At 39.4% G+C, this 23648-nt stretch overlaps 1 protein-coding gene across 2 annotated transcripts in view; it reads left to right on the top strand.

Moving 5' to 3' along the window:
- STARD13 (StAR related lipid transfer domain containing 13) overlaps nucleotides 1–23648 on the top strand; it is a 295099-nt gene that overhangs the window by 25903 nt on the left and 245548 nt on the right. For both annotated transcript variants that reach the window (XM_057410424.1, XM_057410423.1), the window contains exon 3: nucleotides 21316–22222. In XM_057410424.1, coding sequence (XP_057266407.1) covers nucleotides 21470–22222 — 753 coding nt within the window. In that variant the 5' untranslated portion in view covers nucleotides 21316–21469. The remainder of the gene's footprint in view (nucleotides 1–21315; nucleotides 22223–23648) is intronic.

Genomic DNA, 23648 nt, shown 5'->3' with positions numbered 1-23648 from the left:
AGGACACTTAGAGGCAGCTGGGACATTGGTCTACCCCTTTGCAAGCTGAGTTGTTTTCACCTGTTTCCAATCACATAATCATCTACTAATGAAAAAGCTACTCAGAGAAAAGGTTAGTGTGTGATTTAAGTTGGATTTATGGGGCATCAATAACCAAGTTATTATTTTAGACAGCCTACATTCATGCTGCAATTTTCCTAAACAATGCAGAGTTGATTTATTTACTCCACCTGAACTGCGAGAAAATAATGAGTAAGGCAGTGGTTCATTCTGCCAATATCTCTGTGTATGCTCTGCAAGTTATTTTTTTCTTAAGGGTAAACATCCTGATAACAAGTTCAATAGACTAATCCCAAATCTATAGCATACGTAGATTAATTGGGGATGGGGCATGCCTAGAACTGCTACATCCTTCAAAGGTCTCTGCTAAAAGTCTGAGACTTTTGATTGCTTCCCATAGCATATCAAAGCATGTGATGGTCCCCTGGAGCAATGGAGATGCTCCAAGCTACACCAAATGTTCCCAGTAGATCAGTTTTGGTCTCTCCTGGTGGAATGTGTGGTTTTGGGCTAGATAGTCCTGGTGAGGTTCATTGGGGCAGCAAAGGTAGCCTATATATAGTGGTCATCCTGTGCTCCTTCTGCTGTCCTGGGAGGCAGACTCTTCCAATATGCGGCTCATTTTGAGGAAAACTTTTGAAAACTGGTCACATGGACTATGCCTAACAGTTCCCAAGCTTGGATTATGAAGTCTTAGATGTCTGATCAGGCTCCTGGAGTCCTTTTATAAGTTATGAGTGAAACTTTATGAAAGATTTTTCAAGCTGCCATAATTGTAGCCATTCAAAATCAACAGTTTTGTCTTCTCCAGGGTTTCGTTGCCATTTCTATCCTAAGGCAGCTTCAGTAAGTAAAATTGAGATTGTCTTCTACTAGCTTCACATTTTTTCATCTTTAGAACCCTATTTGTGACAGAGGTAATAATTTTTAAAACTAGGTTAATAATCCTTCTTTATTTTGACAATTTATGGAAATTTTCTGGAGACTATTTTCTCTTGGGTATGGAATGATCCATAGCAGAAGCCATAGTTTATACCCGACAAGAAATTTTAGCATTTTAAAGTATATTTCATGGTAGTTCAGAATGGATAAAACATAATTTCTTCAAAACAGGGATTCCTGAAAGAATTCATATTAAAAATTATTTTCAGTTTTTCAAATCTTTTCATCTTTTCAAATTTTTTTCTGTTATTCCAGAAAAGACATTTTATTAATGCTGGCAAAATGCTTCCCTAATTTAATTCAAGAATAAAAGAACAACTACAGTATTTGACCTATTATAATGCTATACTACAACATGTTAGAGTAGTGGTAACAAACACTACTAATTTTGACACTTCTAAATTTCTCCTACTTCAAAATAGTTGGGTTGTTTGGGTTTGGGTTGTGGGTTTGGGTTGTTGTTTTTTTTTTTTGTGGGAAATTATTTTACTCACAGTTTAAAGAAAAGAACCATTTTAAACATAAAATGCCTTTGAGGAGCTTTAGTTTTGCTTCCTTCCCAGCTCCTTGTATTTTCCGTCAGCTGAGTTTTGTATCCATACTAAAAAAAACTTAATATTTTTTATTTTACTTTGCAGCTCAGATTGATTAAATCCCTGGGCACCCTAGTCAATAAAATGAATAATGCAGCAATGAGAATTTTTTTAACAGAAAGTTCAGAGTACTGCTGTGGGTTCTTTTATTAGATGATATAGCTATATGATCTAGTTATATTAATCAGCTTTAACAAAACAGAACTAGATGGCACAGTCATAAACATGCCAAACCAAGACTGTGTGAGCCTCAGCAGAAGACATACCTCAGCAGCATGTTTTGCTCTGATTCAGCCAGTCATTTGGAGCAAACCACCAGCTGGGTTTAATCCTTTGTTGTTGTTGTTGCTGTTGTTGCTCTTTGATGTGGTATCATCTGAAGAACTGTCTTAAGTACATTAAATAAGAGCAGGGTAACTAACAGAGGCGAATCACATCTCTGACCAAGAGATTTCTCATGCAAGAAATTGCAGATTCAGTTATTATAGCAAACGTTTCTCTTTGCCCAGATAGATTCTTTCACTCAGGAAATTGATTTATGTTATGCTAATAAAAGAAAATTGTGGTGGACTTAAAACAAGCTGCATCTCTCTGGGAAGCTGTTTTCCAGGACTTTTTTTTTTTTTTTTTTACAGTAAACATCGTGAGAGACTGAAAATTAATTCACAAAATGCTCTGAGGGTAAAAATCTATCCTGTTTCTTGTAACACATTACTTAAGAGGAAGTGTAAAATGCACAGGCTTTTGTCTTTAATGTAAAATTTAATGCCAGAAGTTGCAAGTTACAAAACGTTCTAAAAATCATATACACATCTCTCATCTTGTGTCCTGGTCTTTCCCCCATAGTTGTGATAGAGTATTTATTTTTTTAGTACTTTAAGGAATCCTAGGAAAGTGGCACAAATGTGGAAAATGGCCTTGAGTAGCTGGAATTATCATCATTTGAATGAAAAGGTTTTCATTAATTTCTGGCTTAGAAGAAATGGTTCATTAATCTTCAAAACAGACTGAACATCCACTTAGAAGAAAGAATGATACTAAACACACAACAGAAAACTGGGGGGTTGCACAGACCTATCAACAATTTAAAAACAATTACTTTAGATGGCTGAAGTAGTTTGGATGTGTAAAACACCTTAAATCTCCCCTAAGTCAAACTTGCATACAGGAAGCATAAGGCCAGCAACTAAGTGGTCTTCCACAAGATCACTGAAAGCATTTGCACCTCTATTTTTTAATTATTCTTTTCTTCTTGATTCCATCTGAATTTAGGGTGGCCAAAACCCCTGCAACATCCTAATGTCTTTCTAGCACTGAGGCGCAACTCATTAATACTTTTATACTTTAAAAAAATACTTTTTAAAAATGATCCCTGTAAAATTAGCACTCTGTGATGTATCAGTGTTTCTACAGCCTTCAGCCAGCCTCCTGAGCCCCTAGGGGCTTGCTGGCCAATATTTGTGTTTATATATGCTCATCACAATCTGCCTTCTGTATGTCTGTTTGTGCTTTCCATGGTTATTTGTGTCGTGTCATGTTCAGAGTTATGAGCTGTGAGTTCCTTGAGCAGGGACTCATTCCTGTGAATTTACTGCACTTTGCACAGTAAAGAACTGATTCTTTATATGGTGCCCTGGCTCTACAGCAATACAAATAACATTTTTTATATTAGCACAACTCTTTTGAGTCAAAGGAAGAGTCACGGAAACAGGCAGGGAAGAAGCAGAGATTTCATCACTTTAAAATCATGGGGTTTAAAGCATGTCTTTTGGCAAGATTTTATCCAGAGAAAGCAAGAGTTATATCTTGAAAATTATAGTGATATTTTTTAATGCCCATTAACCTACTCTTAAACACATTCTGGATCTTTAAAATATTGACATAGCAGAAAACAAAAAAAAAATCCTGCCTTTAGCCACATTTTCTAAACCACAGATCCAGCTGCAGATATGGTGCTTCTAATAAATTGACAGAGGGAGCTGGAAGAGCAGTTTAGATGATTCATATTATTCCTCTGGGCAGAGTCCCAGCTCAAGAGTTCTCTGAGTCAGCTTTGGTGTTCCCTTATCAGGAGACAGAGCACTGTTACAAAACACCATTTTGGGGCTAAAGCAACTCTTCTGTTGTAATAGCCCTCTGGCATTGACAAATTTTTAGCTCCCTTTAATAAGGAAGCTCCCTATGCATGCCAGCTAATTCCAAAATGCTGCTTCTGAGTCATCTTTGCATTGTATCTTCCTCATTTCTGAATTTCTGCTTTAAGTGCTTTAACTACTGAATAACTCAGCTTCAACTTGTCCTTTCTTTTGACTCTCAGACGTACCAGTGATCCTATATGCTGCTTCCATTCTGGTTTGCATCTAGTAACAGACCTGCTGGCTTGCCTTGCATGGAAACTCAGGCCTGGTTAGCAGAAAGATTTGAGGCCAGCAACAATCAATGCTTTGTCCCATTCACAGTCCTTTGTAAGTGTGGGAGCTTGGGGTGTTGAACACCCGCCTGCCCCCATCCCATGGCAAGACCTGCATGGTGACCTGTGCTTAGAATCCTAGGCTGTAAAGCAGGACCCTCTTTCCTGAAAACAGATTTTCTGACTCACGGCATTTATGGTAGATGGATCCATTAACCCAGAAGACATGATGCTCTAACGGCAAATTGATTTTGCAGGAGCAGGAACATTTGCTCTGTAGACCTTCAATCTGAAACACTGCTTGTACTTTTCAGCAAAGTCCATCAGCCACCAGGCTGAAAAGTAGTCTGGCATGGCACAGTTCTGCCAGCACCAAACACTGCTGAAAGGGAGGTGAGATTTACAGGGCAAAAGCCAGCAAGCAAGATGGTACTGGGGTCTGGCCTGTTGGGAGAGGAACCATCTCGGAAGAGAGAGTCCCAGGCCCTGCTCCTCGCTCCCACTTCTTTATTTTTTGCAGTTTGTGACAGACTTAAAGCCTTTCTAAGCTGGGCTGAGTTATGGCTATATACGTAACTACACAGTATGAACTTACCCATTCTCTGACCAGTGAAAGTAAGGTGTCAGACCGCTCAAGTAACAGAGCTCAAAAATATCAACCTTCACCCTAAATCTAAAGAATTTCCAGCTCTCTGGGAAAGCAAGCCTTCATTTCAGTCCATGTGAACCATCCCTAAATTCCTCTCTCAAACTACTAGGCAATTCTGCTCCTCAGGTCCTTTCCTTTAATCTTTACCCTCACTTTACAATTTAAGATAGACACACAAAAGGCCTAATACCAGATTCAGTGCTGTTCATGCACAAGAAGCTTACAAATGTATGTTTCTGGCACCACCAGAGTCAGACAACTTGGCTTACCAGAAGGCAAAGCTGCCTGGGCTGTCTCCTCCCTGCCCTGAGAGGTACCTCTAGAGCTGATGGGAGGTCATAGACCCTGCAGTGGGGTGATTCTCTCATGCCTGCCTGACCAAGGTATCATTCATTGCAGAGCATCCAGAAACAGAAGGGGAGTATCAGGAGTGCCAGCATGTTTGGCATAGGTAGGACAAATGGGCATGCAGCAAATTTGAAGGGGGATATAAGTGGGAATGGGGTGCTGGAAGGGAAATCTCTGGCAGAGGACAAGCATTGGGCATATGGAGCTGATAAATTAGATTTTGCTGCAGGTGGCTTTGGGAAGAGCTTGGAATTAGTACTTTTTGTGCTTCAACTTCTATCTCTCTCTTTTATTCTGACTCCATGCTTTTTCATATTCCTGTAGCAGGCAGAAATCTTGTTACATCTTTTGTTGCTGCAACCCTTTCTGCCCTAATAGTTCTACCTTTCAGGCCTTCAAACTTCCCTTGAGCAGAAACTACTATTACTAACTGTTGGGAAGAGGTAGCTTAATAATGGTGATCATACAGAAAAAAATTTTGCAGAGTATGGAAACGACTGATAGAAAAGGTATACAAATCCTATGGCTGAGTGTATTCTGCTAGCTTATGACACATCAGTTTGTGGTAAGTTGGCAGATGTGTTATTGACTAATGTCTGCATTTATTCTCTTCCTCTTCAAACAGTCCCTTTAAAAGCCTTTTTTATTCTCAAGATATGACATTACTTTGACAGCAGGAAGACAGTCGTCATTCCCACTTTGGCTAACTTTGCTGGGTATGAAGTCATGATATCTTCAGCCCAGTAATGTTTATAAATCTCAGTCCATTACAGTATTCAGTACATGCCTACCTGTAATGTCTACAGTGCTCTAGCTTGTAGGAAAAAACAGAAACAAAAAGCATTGCAAGAGAGGGAAAGCTAATGTTTAGCAAATATCAGAAGAAATGACAGCATAAATTAGGCTCTAAAGCCAGATGATGATTTTAATGTGGCAGGCTATTTGAATGCAGTCTGCAAGATCAGTATTTTTAGATTTGCTGAATTTCTATAGACAGTGTTTTCAGTTTGAAAGCTTTTTAGCCTGGGCGAGACGGTGAAGAATATGAAGGGAGACGCATAGAAGCTAAAGATGAGGCTGTTAAAACAGCACATTGGAAAACCTCCAGTTGTTTTAACTCCAAAGAACACTGAGTTTTACAGTATGCCTAGCACAGAATGCCTCATCTTTCCCTGGTAATTTGGCTTCTGAAGGTGTTTGCTTCTCTTTCTGCATCAATAGTGGTCAGTTTGTTTCTGCTGTCCCAGCCAGTCCCCCAGGCCAGAGACATTTCTCTTCTGTCAGGTGTTCCAGCAAGGGATTTCTAAGCTCCTTTCCACTTCTGTGGTGTTAATTTGAGATAACATGGTGCTTGATACAGGGCATTTAGACTGGGCAGTACGTAACTAGTTGCCACTGCGATTTATGAGCAGAGTACACACATTTGATGGAGCCTTGCTAGGAGTCTTTAATACTAGTTACCCCTTAAAATACAACTTCACACTACGGTGAGCATTTCTAGAGTAGAATTTAAACTGCCTCTGAAGTGTTGCTTCCATAGACAGTAACTGACTGACCTGACTGTGTAAAAACATTCCCAAAGCAAATCCTGGAAGTTAGTAGGCCAGCATTTTATCTTACTTGCATAAGCTGAATTTCATAACAGAAAGAGTTATTTTGGGCACCCAGGATACTGACAGTCTTCAGCCTGGAGGTTGGTTGGTGCACATTGGTTGGTTGGTGGACATTGCTGTTCTCCCGTATATCTATGGAGAGTGGCAAGGGAGCTTTGTAGCAGTAAACCCATAGCAAGTAAACTCACTGGCACTCCACATCTTGCTCTGAGAAAAGGAAACTCAACAATATCTCAGGTAGAAGCTTGTACAAACCTTCTACTTGCCTGTACCTTCACTGGATGGTGTTTGTTTAGGATACTTTCAAATATCTTTGGAATTGTTTTTGCAAGTTAGCATTTCTTAACTGAAGGTTAGCTATGGCAAGAATTCACTAAAAAATGTGATGCTGCCAGGTAAGTACTGTATTAAAATTAAAGGGACTTAGACTGTTGCACAATTACACAAGTACATGTAAATAACGTAGAAGCATGTGAAAACAACACTAATAACTTATCACAGCATGCAGTCATAAATTAGCATGTCTTGTTTTATCATTGCCCTTCTTATATTGACAGCTCCTTGGTCACCTCTGTCGTGCAGGGTGAGGCAGGAAAACACAGGCTACAAAACTGTAGGATCATGTAATTAAAAACTATATTGTAATATACATTTTCAATGGGAACAAAGTGAAGGTGTGTAGGCAGCTTTCAGTCTCATACTTTTCAGTCTTTCACTGCAATGAGAACTCCTGCGAATCTGAAATCGTGACAGCCCTTTTAATTATTTAAAGGGATGAGAACTGTGGTGCACTATGAAAAACACAGGTAGAGTACATCCCAAACACTGATAAGCAGAATCCTTGCAGGAGTATTTAATTATGTGCCAATATTCCATTAGTATATGATATTTTAGGGTTTTTGAACATACAAATAATAGCTTAATATGCAATAAAAAAGGCTAATCAGTATGCTAAGTTGTGAATATAAGCAATTTAAGGGAGGTGTTACAATTTTCTGTATATTTGTATACAGTCTCACCCTCGCCAGGGTAGTTAATTTTAATCTGCTGGAGCAACAGAAATTTTTAATAAATAAAAATTCTTATTTGCCCATTTATTTCTTATCATGCAGCCTATTTCCTGAGCTTAGAGCACAGTTGTTCCAGGCTTCTTGAAGCCCTGAAGATACAATTTTTTGGGAAGTAGCACAGCTACTTTCCCACTTATAATACATCCTTTGCTTTGTTTGCTACACGGGGCTCTAGGTTGTCTGAGAAAGCCTGAGAGTAACTCTGCTCTTCACTGCTTTTTTGCATCACCTTGCAAAACAGGGTAACCGAGCCCTATAGCTAATAATGCACAGTGCCTTTGTGGCCGGCATTGCCACATGCTCATACAACTTGTGGTGATGAAAGATGGACAAGACTGATTCCATGTTCTCCCACCACCAAAAGCACAAAAGTAAATTCATCTGCTGCAGTTTAAAGAAAGGGAGACATGGCAGCAAAAAGCCTGTCAGCAGTAAGTGCCCTAGTGTGGTTGGCTGGAGGTGCTGACATTGCTCCTTTCTTGTCACAGCCACTCTTCCTGGCAAGGTGGTTTGCAGTTTATGCCTGGCAGAGGTGTACAGGGAAGTCCATATATCATACAGCTGCTTTGCCCTGTCATCACTTTGGCTCGGGGAGCTAAGGCTGCATTAATTACAGTCTCTTACAGTTTTTAAGCTTCTCTCAAGAACAGCAGGGACTAAAACAGGTTTTTAAAACCAGCCAACAAGAGCTGGATATTTTGAAATCAGCATGTTTATCATTACACAAATGACCCCTTTGGAGAGGCACGCTTTAGAAGTGGCTGATACTTTTCAAGAGGAGAGGCCCATGGCTTTTTGAAGATCAAGTCCTCTTACAAAATGTTGTGATGAAACTATCAGAAACTTTGGCCTTAAGGCCATACGGAGTTGTAGGGTAGGAAGGCACTGAGAGCATTTGTTTGACCATTTGTTTAATCAGAAAGCTAGTGAAACTGTCAAATATACATGTTGACTTCTTTTGCTGCTTTTTAACTAAAAATTACCAATGTTTACCAAAATTACCAATTTTAACTAAAAATTACAATCAATGTCGTGATTGTTCCTCATTGCTAAAAATGATTCTGTATCTAGTGTGAGATATACACCGACACTTAAACCTGGTATGAATTACAGTGACTGAGCTTCATACCCAGGAACAATTGATTTGCTGACAGTTCTTTAACTCACACAGTCATGGTACAGGCATCCTCAACCATAACAGAATCTCTAAAAGTACATGCAGTATGCACAGATAAGCACACTGGCATTTTTAATGAGTGAAGATTGAAACTGAATTCCTGGCACTTCCAAAATTCATTGAGGGCAACTAGTTTTCTGGGGGGTTTGTCTCAAGGGAAAAACATGACTAATTTTGCTCTTCTCTTGTATCTGAATCAATGACTTACCTGCAGCTTTCTGAAGGAAAGAAAACCTCTCTGACATTAACACAACACACTTTGTCCTTGTAAAAGGAAAGATGAAAGACACCATCTATCTCAGAGGTTAATATATTTGAATAGAGTTGCAGAGGCCCTTCTGCAGAACCTGGAAATAACCATTCTGCTTCTTTAAAGAGCTCTGTTACAGAGTTTGCATCAATAGTGTGTTTCCATGGGAATCAGATTCATTGAATTTCATGTTCTGTGTGAGCTTCATCCTGTCAGGCAAAGGATATCCCCTTTGAGTAAGATTTCTAATTATGTTTTTATTTATTAAAGATTGGAAAGAAATGGCTTATACAGGAAAGGACAACTAGAAAAAGTTAAACAGATTTCCTGCACTTTGCTTCATATACCTTTTAGTCTGGATATAAAGTGAGAGTTTCGGGTATTTTTTTTCTACTCCAAATTCTTCCTGGAAAAAATACCCAGCTCATTCTTTATTTGAGGACTACTCTTCAGGTGTAGCAGACCCTTTAAAATTTCTAGTACCCTTCACTAATGGATTGCATAGTTTTTCATGGTGAGGTGGTTATTTGCTGCTTCATGCTATTAAGTCATGTGGAAATGCTCAAAGCAGTTTTATTATGCATAGACGAAAGATGTCATGGGTGGAGGAAATCTGAGGCAGGCTCACAGGAGAAATTTATACTATAAGAAACCAAATTTACAGAGGGTCCTGAGAAAAGCTTAAAAAATGGCTTCGAACTTTGCATTCAATTATTTCAGGTGCTATCTAAAGATGTCTGAGTTAACCCTTTGGATACCCCCCAAAAAAAGGGTATCAGAGCTGTATGCCTCAGTTCCACCTTTATTATTTGTGAGGCCTAGGCTAGTTGGCTTACAGCTAATTTAGATATTTTTTAGACTAAATTTATTACACCATTTGGAATTTTTAGTTAGCTTTGCAAAAAGGAGAGCTGTTATTTGATAAAAAGTCTAGAATGACCCCTTCTATGGGGAACAGATCATCTGATACCATAAAGCTCTTTAATTTAGCAAGCATGAGATATTTCACTAAGTAAAAATCTGGAATTTAAGAACTGAAATTGGAGAAGAGATGAATGTAGCTAATTATTAGAAGATCTCAAAAGGGAAGAGAAGAAATAACCGAAAAGCAGAAAGGCAAACAGGGAGTTTGTTCAAAATAGCTATTCAGGCCTCAAATATGCACCCTGGCTTAAGAAACACTTTCTTCTGTACATAAATAAAACTTCAAACACCTCTAAATCAGCTGTCATTAAGTATTGCTGGGCTTTTGAATTTTCCTGGTGCATCTGGTGAAAGAAATCCATAAATCTACCAACCAAAAAAAGAAAAATTCAAAAGAACTGTGAGTTTCTGTCAAATTAATTGAATACTTAATAATTTTTTAAACATCACATGGGGAAGCAAGAGATAGAAGGGTTGCAAATACTGAAGTACTCATCTGAACACTTCTTCTGAAAGCTCTGAAAAATAAAAAGATTAATCAAAAGGAGTAAATATCCCCCAACATTTTTTTTTTTTTTATTAAACCAAAATGCATTGGGTCATCCATCAAAAACATAGAATCACAGAATCATAGAATAGTTAGGGTTGGAAAGGACCTTAAGATCTTCTAGTTCCACCCCCCCTGCCATGGGCAGGGACACTTCAAACTAGACCATGTTGCCCAAGGCCTCGTCCAGCCTGGCCTTGAACACTGCCACGGATGGAGCATTCACAACTTCCCTGGGCAACCCATTCCAGTGCCTCACCAGCCTCAAAGTAAAGAACTTCTTCCTTATACCCAATCTAAACTTCCCCTGTTCAAGTTTTAACCCATTACACCTTGTCCTATCACTACAGTCCCTAATGAAGAGTCCCTCTCCAGCATCCCTATAGGCCCCCTTCAGATACTGGAAGGCTGCTATGAGGTCTCCATGCAGCCTTCTCTTCTCCAGGCTGAACAGCCCCAACTTTCTCAGCCTGTCTTCATACAGGAGGTGCTCCAGCCCCATGATCATCCTCATGGCCCTCTCTTGGTTTTGAGGGAAGAGTTCTTTGACCAAAAGACATTATCAAAACTAATTGAGCACAGTTAACCCTGGACTTATTGCTCATACAGGTAGGGAATCACGGGAGGTTCCTCCAAAATAGTGGTTGCTCCCTCTGAACTGTTTTATCCTCATTGTGGCTGACACAGACCTCCTTTGGTGCCATTTATATCTCATGTACCCAGAAGGTGTTGAGAGGTAGAGTCTGCCCTCTGGCGTGGCCTTTGTAGTAATAGGCATTTATTGTTGGGGGGGTGTCATGGTTTAAGCCCAGCTGGTAACTCAGAACCATGCAGCCGCTTGCTTACTACCTACCTCCACTCCCGTAGGGATGGGGAGGAGAATTGAAAGAATGTAACTCCCACAGGTTGGGGTAAGAACAGTCCAGTAACTAAGGTATAACACAAAACCACTACTGCTACCACCAATAATAATAATGATAAGAGAAATAACAAGGGAAGAGAATACAATCGCTCACCACCTGCCAACTGATACCCAGCCTGACCTGAGCAGCAATCTAGCCCTTCTGGGTAACTGCCCCCAGTTTATATACTGGTCATGACATGATGAAGTATGGAATGCCTCTTTGGTTAGTTTGGGTCAGGTGTCCTGTCTCTGCTTCCTCCCGGCTTCCCCTCCTCCCTGGCAGAGCATGAGACTCAGAAAGTCTTTGGTCAGACTAAACATTACTGAGCAACTACTAAAAACATCGGTGTTATCAGTGCTGTTCCCAGCCTGAAAGTCAGAAACACAGCACTGCACCAGCTACTAAGAAGGAGAAAAAATGACTGCTACTGCTGAACCCAGGACATGGGGTCACCATTTCTTTAGCATTCATTACAGACACTGATTAGAGAGGGTAATAAAGACCTCGCTGGGGTCCAAAGCCCATCTCAGACTCAAGGGGAAAAAAAAATACAAAATAAAGCATGCAGAGTAGTATTTTAAATTGATGTATCCATTTACTGCTGATATTTTCATACAAATGTTTCAGTGATACTGGGTTCAGAAGGTGTAGCAGAGGCTTTTATTTGCTTCAATTCTGGTCTAATAGGTATAAAGACATCAGAGGATTCTGAAATACTGAACTCAGAGGTGTCTGAGAAACCTTTGTACTCATAATAACAAAAGCTAGTGTGAGCTTATACAATTTTAAACTAATTGCCCAGCCAACATGCTCATTATCATACTGATGCAGTTCATAAATCAAAGCCCTGCCCATTCAAGCTGTTTACTAGTCTTGCATTAAGCAGCATATTTCAAATGAGAAAAGTAGCGCATTGCCAAAACACTGCAGAAACTTTAAAAGACTGATTGGACTACAGACCTGGGGAGCTGAATTGCCACAAAGTGATTTGAGTTGGTTGATGAGAAAATGAACATGGGCCGGCAGTGTGCGCTCGCAGCCCAGAAAGCCAAACCGTATCCTGGGCTTCATCAAAAGGAGCGTGACCAGCAGGTCGAAGGAGGTGATCCTGCCCCTCTACTCTGATCTCGTGAGACCTCACCTGGAGTATTGTGTGCAGTTCTGGTGTCCTCAACATAAAAAGGACATGGAACTGTTGGAACAAGTCCAGAGGAGGGCCACGAGGATGATCAGGGCACTGGAGCACCTCCCGTATGAAGACAGGCTGAGGAAGTTGGGGCTGTTCAGCCTGGAGAAGAGAAGGCTGCGTGGAAACCTCATAGCAGCCTTCCAGTATCAGAAGGGGGCCTATAGGGATGCTGGAGAGGGACTCTTCCTTGGGGACTGTAGTGATAGGACAAGGTGTAACGGGTTAAAACTTAAACAGGGGAAGTTTAGGTTGGATATAAGAAGGAAATTCTTTCCTGTGAGGGTGGTAAGGCACTGGAATGGGTTGCCCAGGGAGGCTGTGAATGCTCCATCCCTGGCAGTGTTCAAGACCAGGTTGGACGAGGCCTTGGGTGATATGATTTAGCGTAAGGTGTCCCTGCCCATGGCAGGGGGGTTGGAACTAGATGATCTTAAGGTCCTTTCCAACCCTAACTATTCTATGATTCTATGATTCTAATACATGTGGCACTAAAGTGCTTGTTGTTGGTTGCGTTCTGACTTAGCCTTGAAACTTCCCATAATAATGTACTGCAGCACAGATACAGGTCCTTACACAGCAGACAGCTGCTAGCAATTTTGATCAATTTGGCTTCCTACAAGAGCTTCCTTGCTTAGCCAGGAGACTCGTAAGTACTTTTTTTTTTAAGCAGTACCGTACTTGTGCCAGCTGAATTTATGTGCATGCATTATGAACGTAGGCTTTTTATATAGGCAAAGAGATGTTGAGGCTTTTACCTAAGAATTCTAAATTAGTCACAATTAGGTGCCTGAAGCTAAATTCTTTGAAAAGCCTACCAGGTAAAACGGGGGTACAGTTCATTTTCCTAAGCAAGTGCCTACCTGCAGGTGCCTAGCAGTGCTCTTTGAGATACCCTGCTGTCCTATGGCATCCATGCAGTAGATATGTCAAAGGAGTTTGAGGAGATTCACACCTCTCTGGGTTGACAGCTGAAGGCCAAGTGGGAAGGTCTAGGATCACTCAAAGGGCACTAGAAGCCTATGCTTAAGCAACTGGGCTTTCACCCCTGCCTGTGGTGGGCATGGGTACAGGTTGCAAGGACACAGAGAGCTGAAGCAAGAGTTAAGGCACCAAAACAACTTTGAAGAGCATGATTATGACTAGAAATTTAACTCACTGGTGTAAGGGAACCTTGAAGCGAATGCAGGGCACTAAAGAGTTACTGAATATTGTTGGAGCTGTTGGGAGAAATTTAATAGGTTCTGGGAAAATCAAGGGCTTGTGGAGGTGGTGGTTTGGTTAAGATCAATGTTTTATCCCTGCTTAAGAGAACCCAGCTCAGGGGAACAAGGGCAGACATTTCTGATAAAATACAACTCTTCTCTGTAAGTAGAATAAGCAAGCAGAGTTCATCCTATTAAAATAGGTGCTCGTCTTTGGTCTTAATGTGTGTTGAAGCCTCTGTCTCATGGTCTTTATGCAAGTTCAATCATGAAAATTAGTAAATCAAACAATTTTTATGGATGGAACATGATAAGTGATTAAGACCTGGCTTTAGAGATAAAAAAAAACATTGATTTCTCTTTACATCTCTTCTATTGGGTGTGTGGTCACAGTAGATGCCGAGCGTCGAATTTCTTTCATGCAGATGGTGGATAATAATGATTATAAGTGAAATTAATATGAACTGGTACCTTCTCATGAAGACATCCAAGACAGTGATATGTTTTCCTTCTTCAAAGAGGACAGTAACTGTAAAGAACTTAATTTCTTCCATTTTAAGGAATTACAAACCATACAATAAACACAGACCATACCAGCTTGCCCCCCTGTGAAGTGCCAAAGTAACTGCTTTTGTCCAGTGTCTTCGGCTGCTGGTGGGAGTCACAGGCTCAGCAGAGATTTCTCAGAGGGATGCATGCAATTTTAGAAGTCACTTGCAGGCTATTGTGAGGGAAAATTTTGTCCTGATATGCAACTTTCAGTAGACAAAAGCTTAAACAGCAAAACCAAAACCAAGCTGTTTGCTATTAACCTACCTTGTAGAAGTGAGAAGGGGTTGTTATGTCTCATATCCTCCTTCATGAGCTTAAAACAAACAAAAAAAAAAAGGTAAAGAAGTCAATATGACCCTTAAGCCATCCATATTAATATAGATGTCCTCCAATAAGAAAATTGGTTCTTCCAGCCTCTTTCCTCTTGTGCAAAATGAAGATTAATTTCCAGCCAGTTCACTGAGCATCCCATGAACATGTGTAACAGAATTCACTTTACAGACTGAAGAAACAGTGGTAGTATTTAAACTGGAGGGTGAAGCAGCTCATACCTGTGTGTCTTTGCCTGCAGAAAGACTGTTTCCTGGTGCTGATTTGGACTGGATGCTTAGATGAATAGATGGGATCTTACCAATGCCAAGATCCTCAGCCTAAAGTGAGAGACAGATTTTTTTTTTTTTTTCCCTGTGGTTTATCCAGTGTTATATTAAAAATACTTATTAGGTGTTAGCCCATTTAGGGGCCTGAGTTTATGAACAGTCTGTGTATGACTGTCTGCTCTTCCTGTTTCATGCTGATTGCACAGTTCATATAAACACAAAGCCAAAGTATTCTAGGGCAATATATTAAAAAATTACGGTTTTCATTTAATACTTCAGATTTTAGATGAATGCCTATGCACACACACCCACCCCCCTTTCACCCCTTCTTTCCTGTGAGTATTAGGATTTTCAGCAACTTCAGGTTTAATTTCTCAAGTAGTTCAGTGCGTAATCGTAAATCACTCAAAATTGGCTTGTAAAAGCATGTATTCAAACAACCTCTGGCCAGTATTTCATCATGAGCTTGATGCTGCCTTTCACACGTGCAAGACAAAATACGTGACGCAGAACAGGGAATATAAAAGCAATGCATTGAATGCAGTGCTAAAAGAAGCCTCATAGCAAAAGGAAGCCAGAACTTACTCTTTAAAGATACTTCATTCATGTTCTCACAGACATGCTGAAAGACATATGCTCTCATTCCCCATTCACACCTGAGTCCTTTTCGGTACCTTCTTTCGAGTGAATGTAATCAGGTATGCAAGAGTTATGAGACTTTCCAAGTGTGAAGAACGATGTCTAGTGCTTCACTTTTTACTGGTGCTCACACCAGTAAAGCTCTTGCTGTTTGATTTTGCTCTGGATCGTAACCACACTATTCACGGACGCACAGAACAGCAGATGATTTGCAAATGATGAAAACAGCAGCATGATTTGCAAAGCCAAGGCCCACTTTATGTAAACTAAACTAGAACTAAACATTGCCTGTGGAACTTACTTAGAAACTAAACATTTCTAAGTTCTTAGAAATGGCAATAGTTGTATTACAGACGGTATTTTTTATTTGCAATCAACTGTTCTCACATAGTGATAAGGGGACAATGACAGTGTTGTTGAGACCTAAACACAGTTGAGTCAGCACACTGGCAGGATGCTACCACCTCAGGTGGATTAAATTCAACCTTGGGTTGTGCACGAAATGTGTCAGTGATTCCTCCTGGAGCAGAGTCTTTCATTCCTGTATATTGCCAAGTAGGTCGGTCCAGCTGTAAATAAATTGCTGACATAGCTTCAATTAGATAAGATGATGGTTGGAAAACAGCACATCTGTAACCAACAGTTGCACCTAAGACAAACAGGAACATAATCACAGATAAGTTAGCAAAGTGTCTCTTCATCATTGTAGTTTACTGCGTTTGAGAAAATATTTTACTTTCTTTGGCAATGTAAAATGAGCTTTTGCCATAGTGGAGGTGGGGACAGACATGGCAAAGTCAAAGGATAGGCTTGGGAGTACAGCTGTCGTGGGATAATTAAACATTTCTAAGTTGAGACAATCCTTGCAAAATTGTCATATAAAGTAATTCTCTTAAAACGGATGCCTCAGGATGTGGCCTCATTTGCTGAGTGACTCATTCATAAATATGCCAATTATTTTGCTGACTAAAATGCTGTTTAACTTCAGTGAAGGTATCGGGTACATGAGGTGTAACAGAAATCAGCATCTAAGTGCCACCTCCCTCCTTCGTTGAAATGAGTCAGGAGGGACATAGATTTGGCAGCATCTCTCTCAGATATCTGTGCCTGGATATCTCAAGGTGAAAAATGTAATATATTACTACCAGCATGCAGGATAGAAGGGTATTACAGCTTTTTCATTTTTGCTGTTTGTTCTAATCAAAAGCAATATAGAAAAACACTTCCAAAATTAAACTCTTACTCAAGAGTCCTCTCACCCCACATTTCCAGTGACAATTCATCCTCTCCTTTCCAGGCTAGATTTGCAAATAACTGATTCATGGTCACACTCAGAAACTCAACTCATATGTCCAGTAACCTACACTAAAGCTACAGTTTGCACCACATGCAGAAAGTCTGTCTGCAAGCTATGATCCTATTAATATATATAAAAGGGAAGACTTGTAAAGCTTTGGCAGCAAATGTAGGTCTTGAAGAAACACAGGCAAACAATAATTAGAATTTGCAAGTGACACAGAAAGCTAATTTCGGTATTCCTTTTTACTGGCTTTATACTACATCAAAAGGCATTTCACAGCCTCCCTTTTCAAAACCTGACAGCATCCAAACTCAAGTATGTGCAATGGGAACCTGACTCCAGGTGCTCCAGGTGATAAAGCACAGCACAGTGTTAAGGTCTGGCATAATGTGAAGAATGAGGTCACACTGTATTTTTAGAAGTTCCTGGTGTTCCTGTGAAGCAAGCTCTCGCCCTCTCTTTTTATTTTTTTCCTTCCCTCTCCTTTTTTATTGTCTTTTTCTGTGAATAATTTGGCCACTGTTTGCAGAAGGCTGTTTTTGCCCCAGGGATTCTCACACATACTTCTGTTGACAGAGTTCTGATGCAGCAAGCAAGCTGAAATGCCTTTTTTTAAGGATCTGATCACTTCTTTTTTTTGTTCTGCCCCAACACTTGGAAGATCTTTTGGCTACTGAGTTCCTGTTGTTACGCTTATGGAAATTAACTGAATTGAAAAATGTGGGGTTACCTTGCAAAACAGGTAAAATTATCATCATCAGGGGAAAAAAAATAAATCCTAGCCTTCTAATTTGCTGTTAGTTTGTGTTTCACATTCTTTCGGCTTGTTTGCTTAATGTTTCAGGGGAAGATTCTTTATGTCAATGGGAAATACTAAGCAAAGTCATTGTGAAAGGGAAACAAATGCATTAGAGGCTGAGGGGTAAAAACTCGTTATTTTAAATGAGTGGTGTACTGTTCCAGTCGAGATCAGGACTTGATTTGCTGGCTTACTATGTCAGTTCAAGTTTAAACTGAATTTAAAGTAGGAAAGTTCCACACATTCCCATACTCTCTAATGTCAAAATACATTGTGGGTATGGAAATGCAGTAATTTAAGCAATGTTTGGGAAGTTCATTTAGGTGACTTGCTGTAACCCTATGAAATAAAGCATAATCATATGCCCCAGGAAACGATTCTCCTTGTATTGACTCAAGAAAATAGAAATTAATCTATGAATATTAAAGTATTTGTAAAATCCTCCTGTTTAATAGTTAAGACTAATATGTGCTTTTTGTGTGATCTTTATGCAAAACTCAGTGAGTTTTAATACAAATTTAGGTTATCTGGCCAAAGGGGAATCAAGCCAATAGGGCATGATATACAAACATTTACCTGTGAGTCCGCACATACACATATTCTTCTGCCAGACTATATGAGAACTTTCCTTCCATGGCATTTCACTAACTGTATCACAAATATATATTAATTTATTGCTGATTTGTAAGGAGCCTTCCTTAATAAATAAAATTGGGGTTGTAAGTTTTAAACTCATATGTAAAAAGCTGAAGTTGCTACATCCAGATATGCAATTCACATTTTAGCTTAAAAAAACAATCTCATGTTGCCTTTTTCTTTGTGCTCTTACTTAAGCTGTTTTGGAGTCAGTTTTGGTTGGACAGTTAGTTAGCTGTGGTAGACCTACATTTCCCTTTATATTTGGAAAAACACGTATATGCCCAAGAGACTTTTATTATCAGATACATTTACCTACACTAGTGCCTACAAGCAGAGTTAATGCTACAGAATATTTAGAATTATGTATGCATATGAAAGTAATTTCCCTATTTACAAAGCCTCGAAGACCTTTTCCAGAAATATTATTACTTTTCAGAACTTGTAAGTGCTATATCCAGAGTGTGGTGAGAATTACATTATTTTGCAGGGCAGTATTACAAACCTTTTACGACATGTAGATTTAGCTCTTGAATATTCAGACCTCTCTGAATTACACATTTTGCTCTGGGTGGGATTTCCAAATCCGCAGCTCTGCCAAAAGTTTTTTAGGAGCTATAAATGTCTATGAGTAACTCTTTATAAAATACGGAATTCGGGTTTTTTTTTAAGTGCATGGGTTTTTTTTCCAACCACTACTAAACTGAGTAAAGAGATACGTTCCACAGGATGAATAAGGATAAACTCACACTCTCTCTTCTTACCACTTCCCCTTCAAGACTTCTTGCCATACATGCACAAAACCAGCCTGCTTTTGCATACTTTCTTTGTTCCGGCCTCATCACATAAAAATAAAAAAAGAGTCCAATGGAGTAAGCAAATTTAATAAACAGAAAAACTCTTTCATGCCTTTCATAATTAAACTGAAAAATTACAGCTTTACACCATATCCTGTATAAACCAAAGCTCCTTTGAGAGACAGAACTTGGCAAAATTTTAAAAGAAGTGGGGTACTGGTTTCAGGTGGAAGGAATATCCAGGGACAACAAAAAATACAAATTTTTTCAGGGATGATAATTCGTGTTTTAGAGTCTAAAGCATCATTCTAAAATACTAAAAATAAAAAATATGTCGTTCACTTATCCCATGCTTGTCTACTTGGCTACTGAAAAATTTCTGCTTCTTCTAGAGCATTTTTTGTTGTATTTTGGGTTTGTTACAGCAAAGATGTTCCTGTGAACACAGAAGTGTATTTCTACAGATGTCATTACAGCAGAGCCTGCTTGCCAGCATTACCAGAACTAAAGATCGTCCAGGGAACATGCCAAGGATGGGTAATTTCTGCCACACAAGAGAGAGTGATCATAGGAAGGGGTGAGGCTAAAAAAGAGTCTTTGGGGGAGACCCAGAGACCTGAAGATTGCTGCTCCTGCTGGAACTACATATAGGTGAACAATCAGCCACCAGAAGCAATGGCAAGTGAGCACAAACTGTCTTCTCACCTGAGAACACCAGGGGTGTTCGGGACTTCTGAAAATGAAGTCACTTCTGCTAACCCAAGGCTTTGGAGAAAATCTAAAAGCTGGGTGACTGATATAAACTTTTGGCTAGAATTCTCCATAGTTTAGGATAAGGCAGTCACGCTAGGAGGGAGACTCATCCCATGTCAAAATAGGTATCCAAGAGAAGTGAGAGCATTTACCTTCTGGAAGCATTTTTCTATCTCCACTAACTCCAGCAGGAGGCTAGACAGCTTACAATAAGGTCTGAGTTTTAGATAGCTAGCAATAGCTGAGAGGAAGTCTACCTGAAGTGTGTACCTGCATGCTCACACCTTTTACAGCTACAGTTCAAATTACAGAGGTAATAAATCCAAATTTTCTGTATGTGTAACATTATTGTTTCTATTAGCTAATATATGTCTGTAACACTAAAATAAAAGCTAACCAGCACTAAAATAGGCTGAGCTGCTGTGCATTGTTCAGTTTACGGCACATGCAGTGAGAGGCACGTCACATGCCAACATCTTACTCTGCTTGCTTCCCACTTCAACAATCAGTGCTCCCTTCTGACATGTCTCCCTCATCACTGTCAGGTTTGTCACATACATCAAAGGCTTGGGCTTCTCTTTTTATTTTTAAAAGCTTCTGTTCTGGTTTGCTGTCTCAGAGATGGAGTACTGAAACAATCATTAAAATAAATGCTACCAACATTCAGTCTGTCACAAGAAGTAAATTGCACGTATGGGTGAATGTAAGCTATTCAGTGATGCAGAATTGGTTCCTGAGCTGTTCCCTTATTCGCATGTTAGAGGTGCACAGCCTAGATGTAAGCACACAAGTTAAGACTGATTAAACCAGACATGGCCAACTCTGATGTAGTACTGAAGCTGTCTGATATTTTTAGCCTACTCTTTTTGCTTTGCAAATTTATTGGAAATAGACAGATGCTGCACTACATTGGCAATTCACAGAAATCAAGAGTTACAGAAAAGTCTACCTATATTGAAATCTCCTTTCTTTTCTGTCAATTACATTGGTTCCTTGCTCTTCCCTATGACATCTTAGTAGCTTCTGGTGATTTAACAGACAATAAATATATAGTGAACAGAGGCATGTTTTGGTAATGATATCTAACATCACCTTGAGTGATTCTGAACCATTGTGTCAATAATCCACATAAAGTCAATATTTAAAAACCATTTCTGCATTTGCCAGTTCTTTCCTAGTCTCTAAGGTAAACAAGTCAAGGTTCTCATGTTGTAAGTTCATTTAATCTGCATACATCACATGTGTTTGAAGAGAATTGGTAATCAAATCTGAAATGGGAATTTCATGTTTCAGGATTCCTTTTGTTGCTGCACTCCAATGCAAGCAGGTTACTACTGATTTTTGTTTTTGTTTTTTTTCAGGAGCAGAGAGGATTTAGATGTTTTGTACAAGAATGCAGGCATTCATGATTGTGTGATCATGGCTTTGAAAAAATAAGAACAGATTTCCTGGCTACACATGCAGAGTTATGTTTCTTAAGAAAATCAAGAATGAAGTCATTCTGATCTCTGATGGATGAAACACATTGGAATGGAAACTAATATCTATGAGGAAGCACAGGGCTCACCTTATCTTACATCTGTCAAATGCCTGGGGACTCCAAAGGAAGCAAAGTATGAAGAATACAAAAGAAAGGTAGAAAAACAGTCAAGTCCATCTGAATTTCAGAATGTTTTACTGGAACCTGAGTTGAGTTTGCTGTCTGCGTCATCCTTGTTGGATCTCAGTGAGACATCCTTGCAGTCTGGCGCGGTTGCAGCCTGTGTCTGTGCCACCAATCAGTCTGAGACAAAGCACCTTTGTGAAGAATTACTCTGTTCTTCAGGGCACAAGCCAAGGGAGGATTCTTTACACCTTCCCTTGCACACAGAATGGCCAGTCCTCACAGAAAAAAGATCGGACAAGAGACCAGAAAGGAGTCATGAGATCAGAGTCATAAAACACAAACCAAGTGCTATCACGTTTTCTGATTTTGAATTTTTATCACATGAAGGTAACACTAAACTCCATATATGTGAGGCAGGAGAAGCAGGTGATTTTTCATCTGAAGAGGAGGAAGCAGATGGTAGACATGATGATGCGTTTATGGAACTGCCACCGTATGAGGCATTTTTCAATCGTCTTCACGGAGAGAATGTTTCTCAAAGAAAGCAAGCTAAACATGAACTTACCAAAGTTCCACACATCTGTCATTTAGAAAACTGTGATGATCATTCTGAAAAGGAACTGAAGGACCATGACAAGGAAGAAAAACACATGGAGCTGGAGGTAATACAAGCTACTCTTTTGTTCCAAGTGTTTTAAATAAGTGGTATAACTTAAGGTTAGTTAGAAGAGGAGGAGTTGTGCAAATTGTTATACAGTGGTAATTAATGTGAATTATATAATTAAGGATAAAAACCTCCAGTAAAAGTATACTAGTTTTTTTATTGCATAAATCTATTACTTCAGGTTGGCCACACTTACATTAGACTGAAATTCAAACTTTGGTTTTCTGTTTTCCCTTGCTTTTTAAAATGAGAACATTGGCTCAGTTTCCCATGCTTCTACAAGATCATATGTGATGCCACGTACAGCATATATTCCCCGTGTCTACGGACTGTTCCAAAGGGATAGAGCTCAGGTTTAGTGTAGTGGCACTGTAGCACTGCACTGCCTAACCCACAGCACTGCTTCTGCTAAATACTGTTTTCTCTGTTCTTGTTTCATTAAAATAATATGGAAGACAGGTTACAATCTGGTCTATATATAAGAAGTAAAATAAACAGGGGTTTTTTTTTTGTATCTGTGCTGGTACACCTTATGAATGCTCTAAAGACCTATGTCCAAAACAAAAACATAATAAGATTTAAGGGAAAAAAAAATACACTGTAATAACAATCATCCAACTATAACCTCTCCAGAAAAAAAATGGTTTTGGAAGTGGAGGAACGGCAGCTCTCCAAATGAGTTATCACGAGGCTGGAAAATAAGCAAGGTTTTCCCTCTGCTCCCAGCTGCTGACAAACCAAATGCCTGGAGCTGAACATATTTATCATTGGAGAAGTTCAGCTCTAGTACAAAAATATGAAGTGACTCCAAATAGTGGGCAAAACAAACGCTTAAAATTCCAACATTCCTGACCTTGCAGCAGAAATCAATCTTAAACTGCAAGTCAGGCATACCTTTCCTTCCTCTCTCTTTTCTCCTCCTCCAGCATTTAAAAGTTATTTTCCATGTAAATCTGCTCTATGCCTTGAAAATCAGGGTGGATCCCATGTCTTTTATCCAGTGTGATTTATTTTTCTCTATTTATAGTTCTCCTTTTGTAACAGAGTCGCTTCATTGATTTTTGATTAAATGAAAGAAAGTATTTGGCCTATAATGTCCACAATAACATCAAAATTGCGGTACACAATACTTAATTACTTCTCCCCTTTAATACTAATCTATTTCCAATTTGGAGGGACTAATTCTGCCCTTAATTGAGTGGAAGTTTTGTGGTGTATTTCATACATGTCCCAAGTTTACTGCAGAAACACATCAGCCTACAGAGAAGAAAGCCAAATTCTTAAATTACTTTCTCAGCAGCTAACATTATGAAAACAAGGCCCAAAGATGGTTTCAAAAAAGTGCACATTTTGATTCAATAGTGACCCTGAGAGATTAGTGTGACACATGGTTTATTAAATAATTGCATTGTCACTCTACCCTA

This window comes from Pezoporus wallicus, unplaced genomic scaffold (assembly GCF_028554395.1).
Source record: "Pezoporus wallicus isolate ANWC-B61680 ecotype Strahan unplaced genomic scaffold, APGP_CSIRO_Pwel_v1 contig_1876, whole genome shotgun sequence".
NCBI classification, from domain to species: domain Eukaryota; kingdom Metazoa; phylum Chordata; class Aves; order Psittaciformes; family Psittacidae; genus Pezoporus; species Pezoporus wallicus.
The sequence above is the reverse complement of the archived record's forward strand: the minus strand, read 5'-3'. Positions and strand labels throughout refer to the sequence as shown.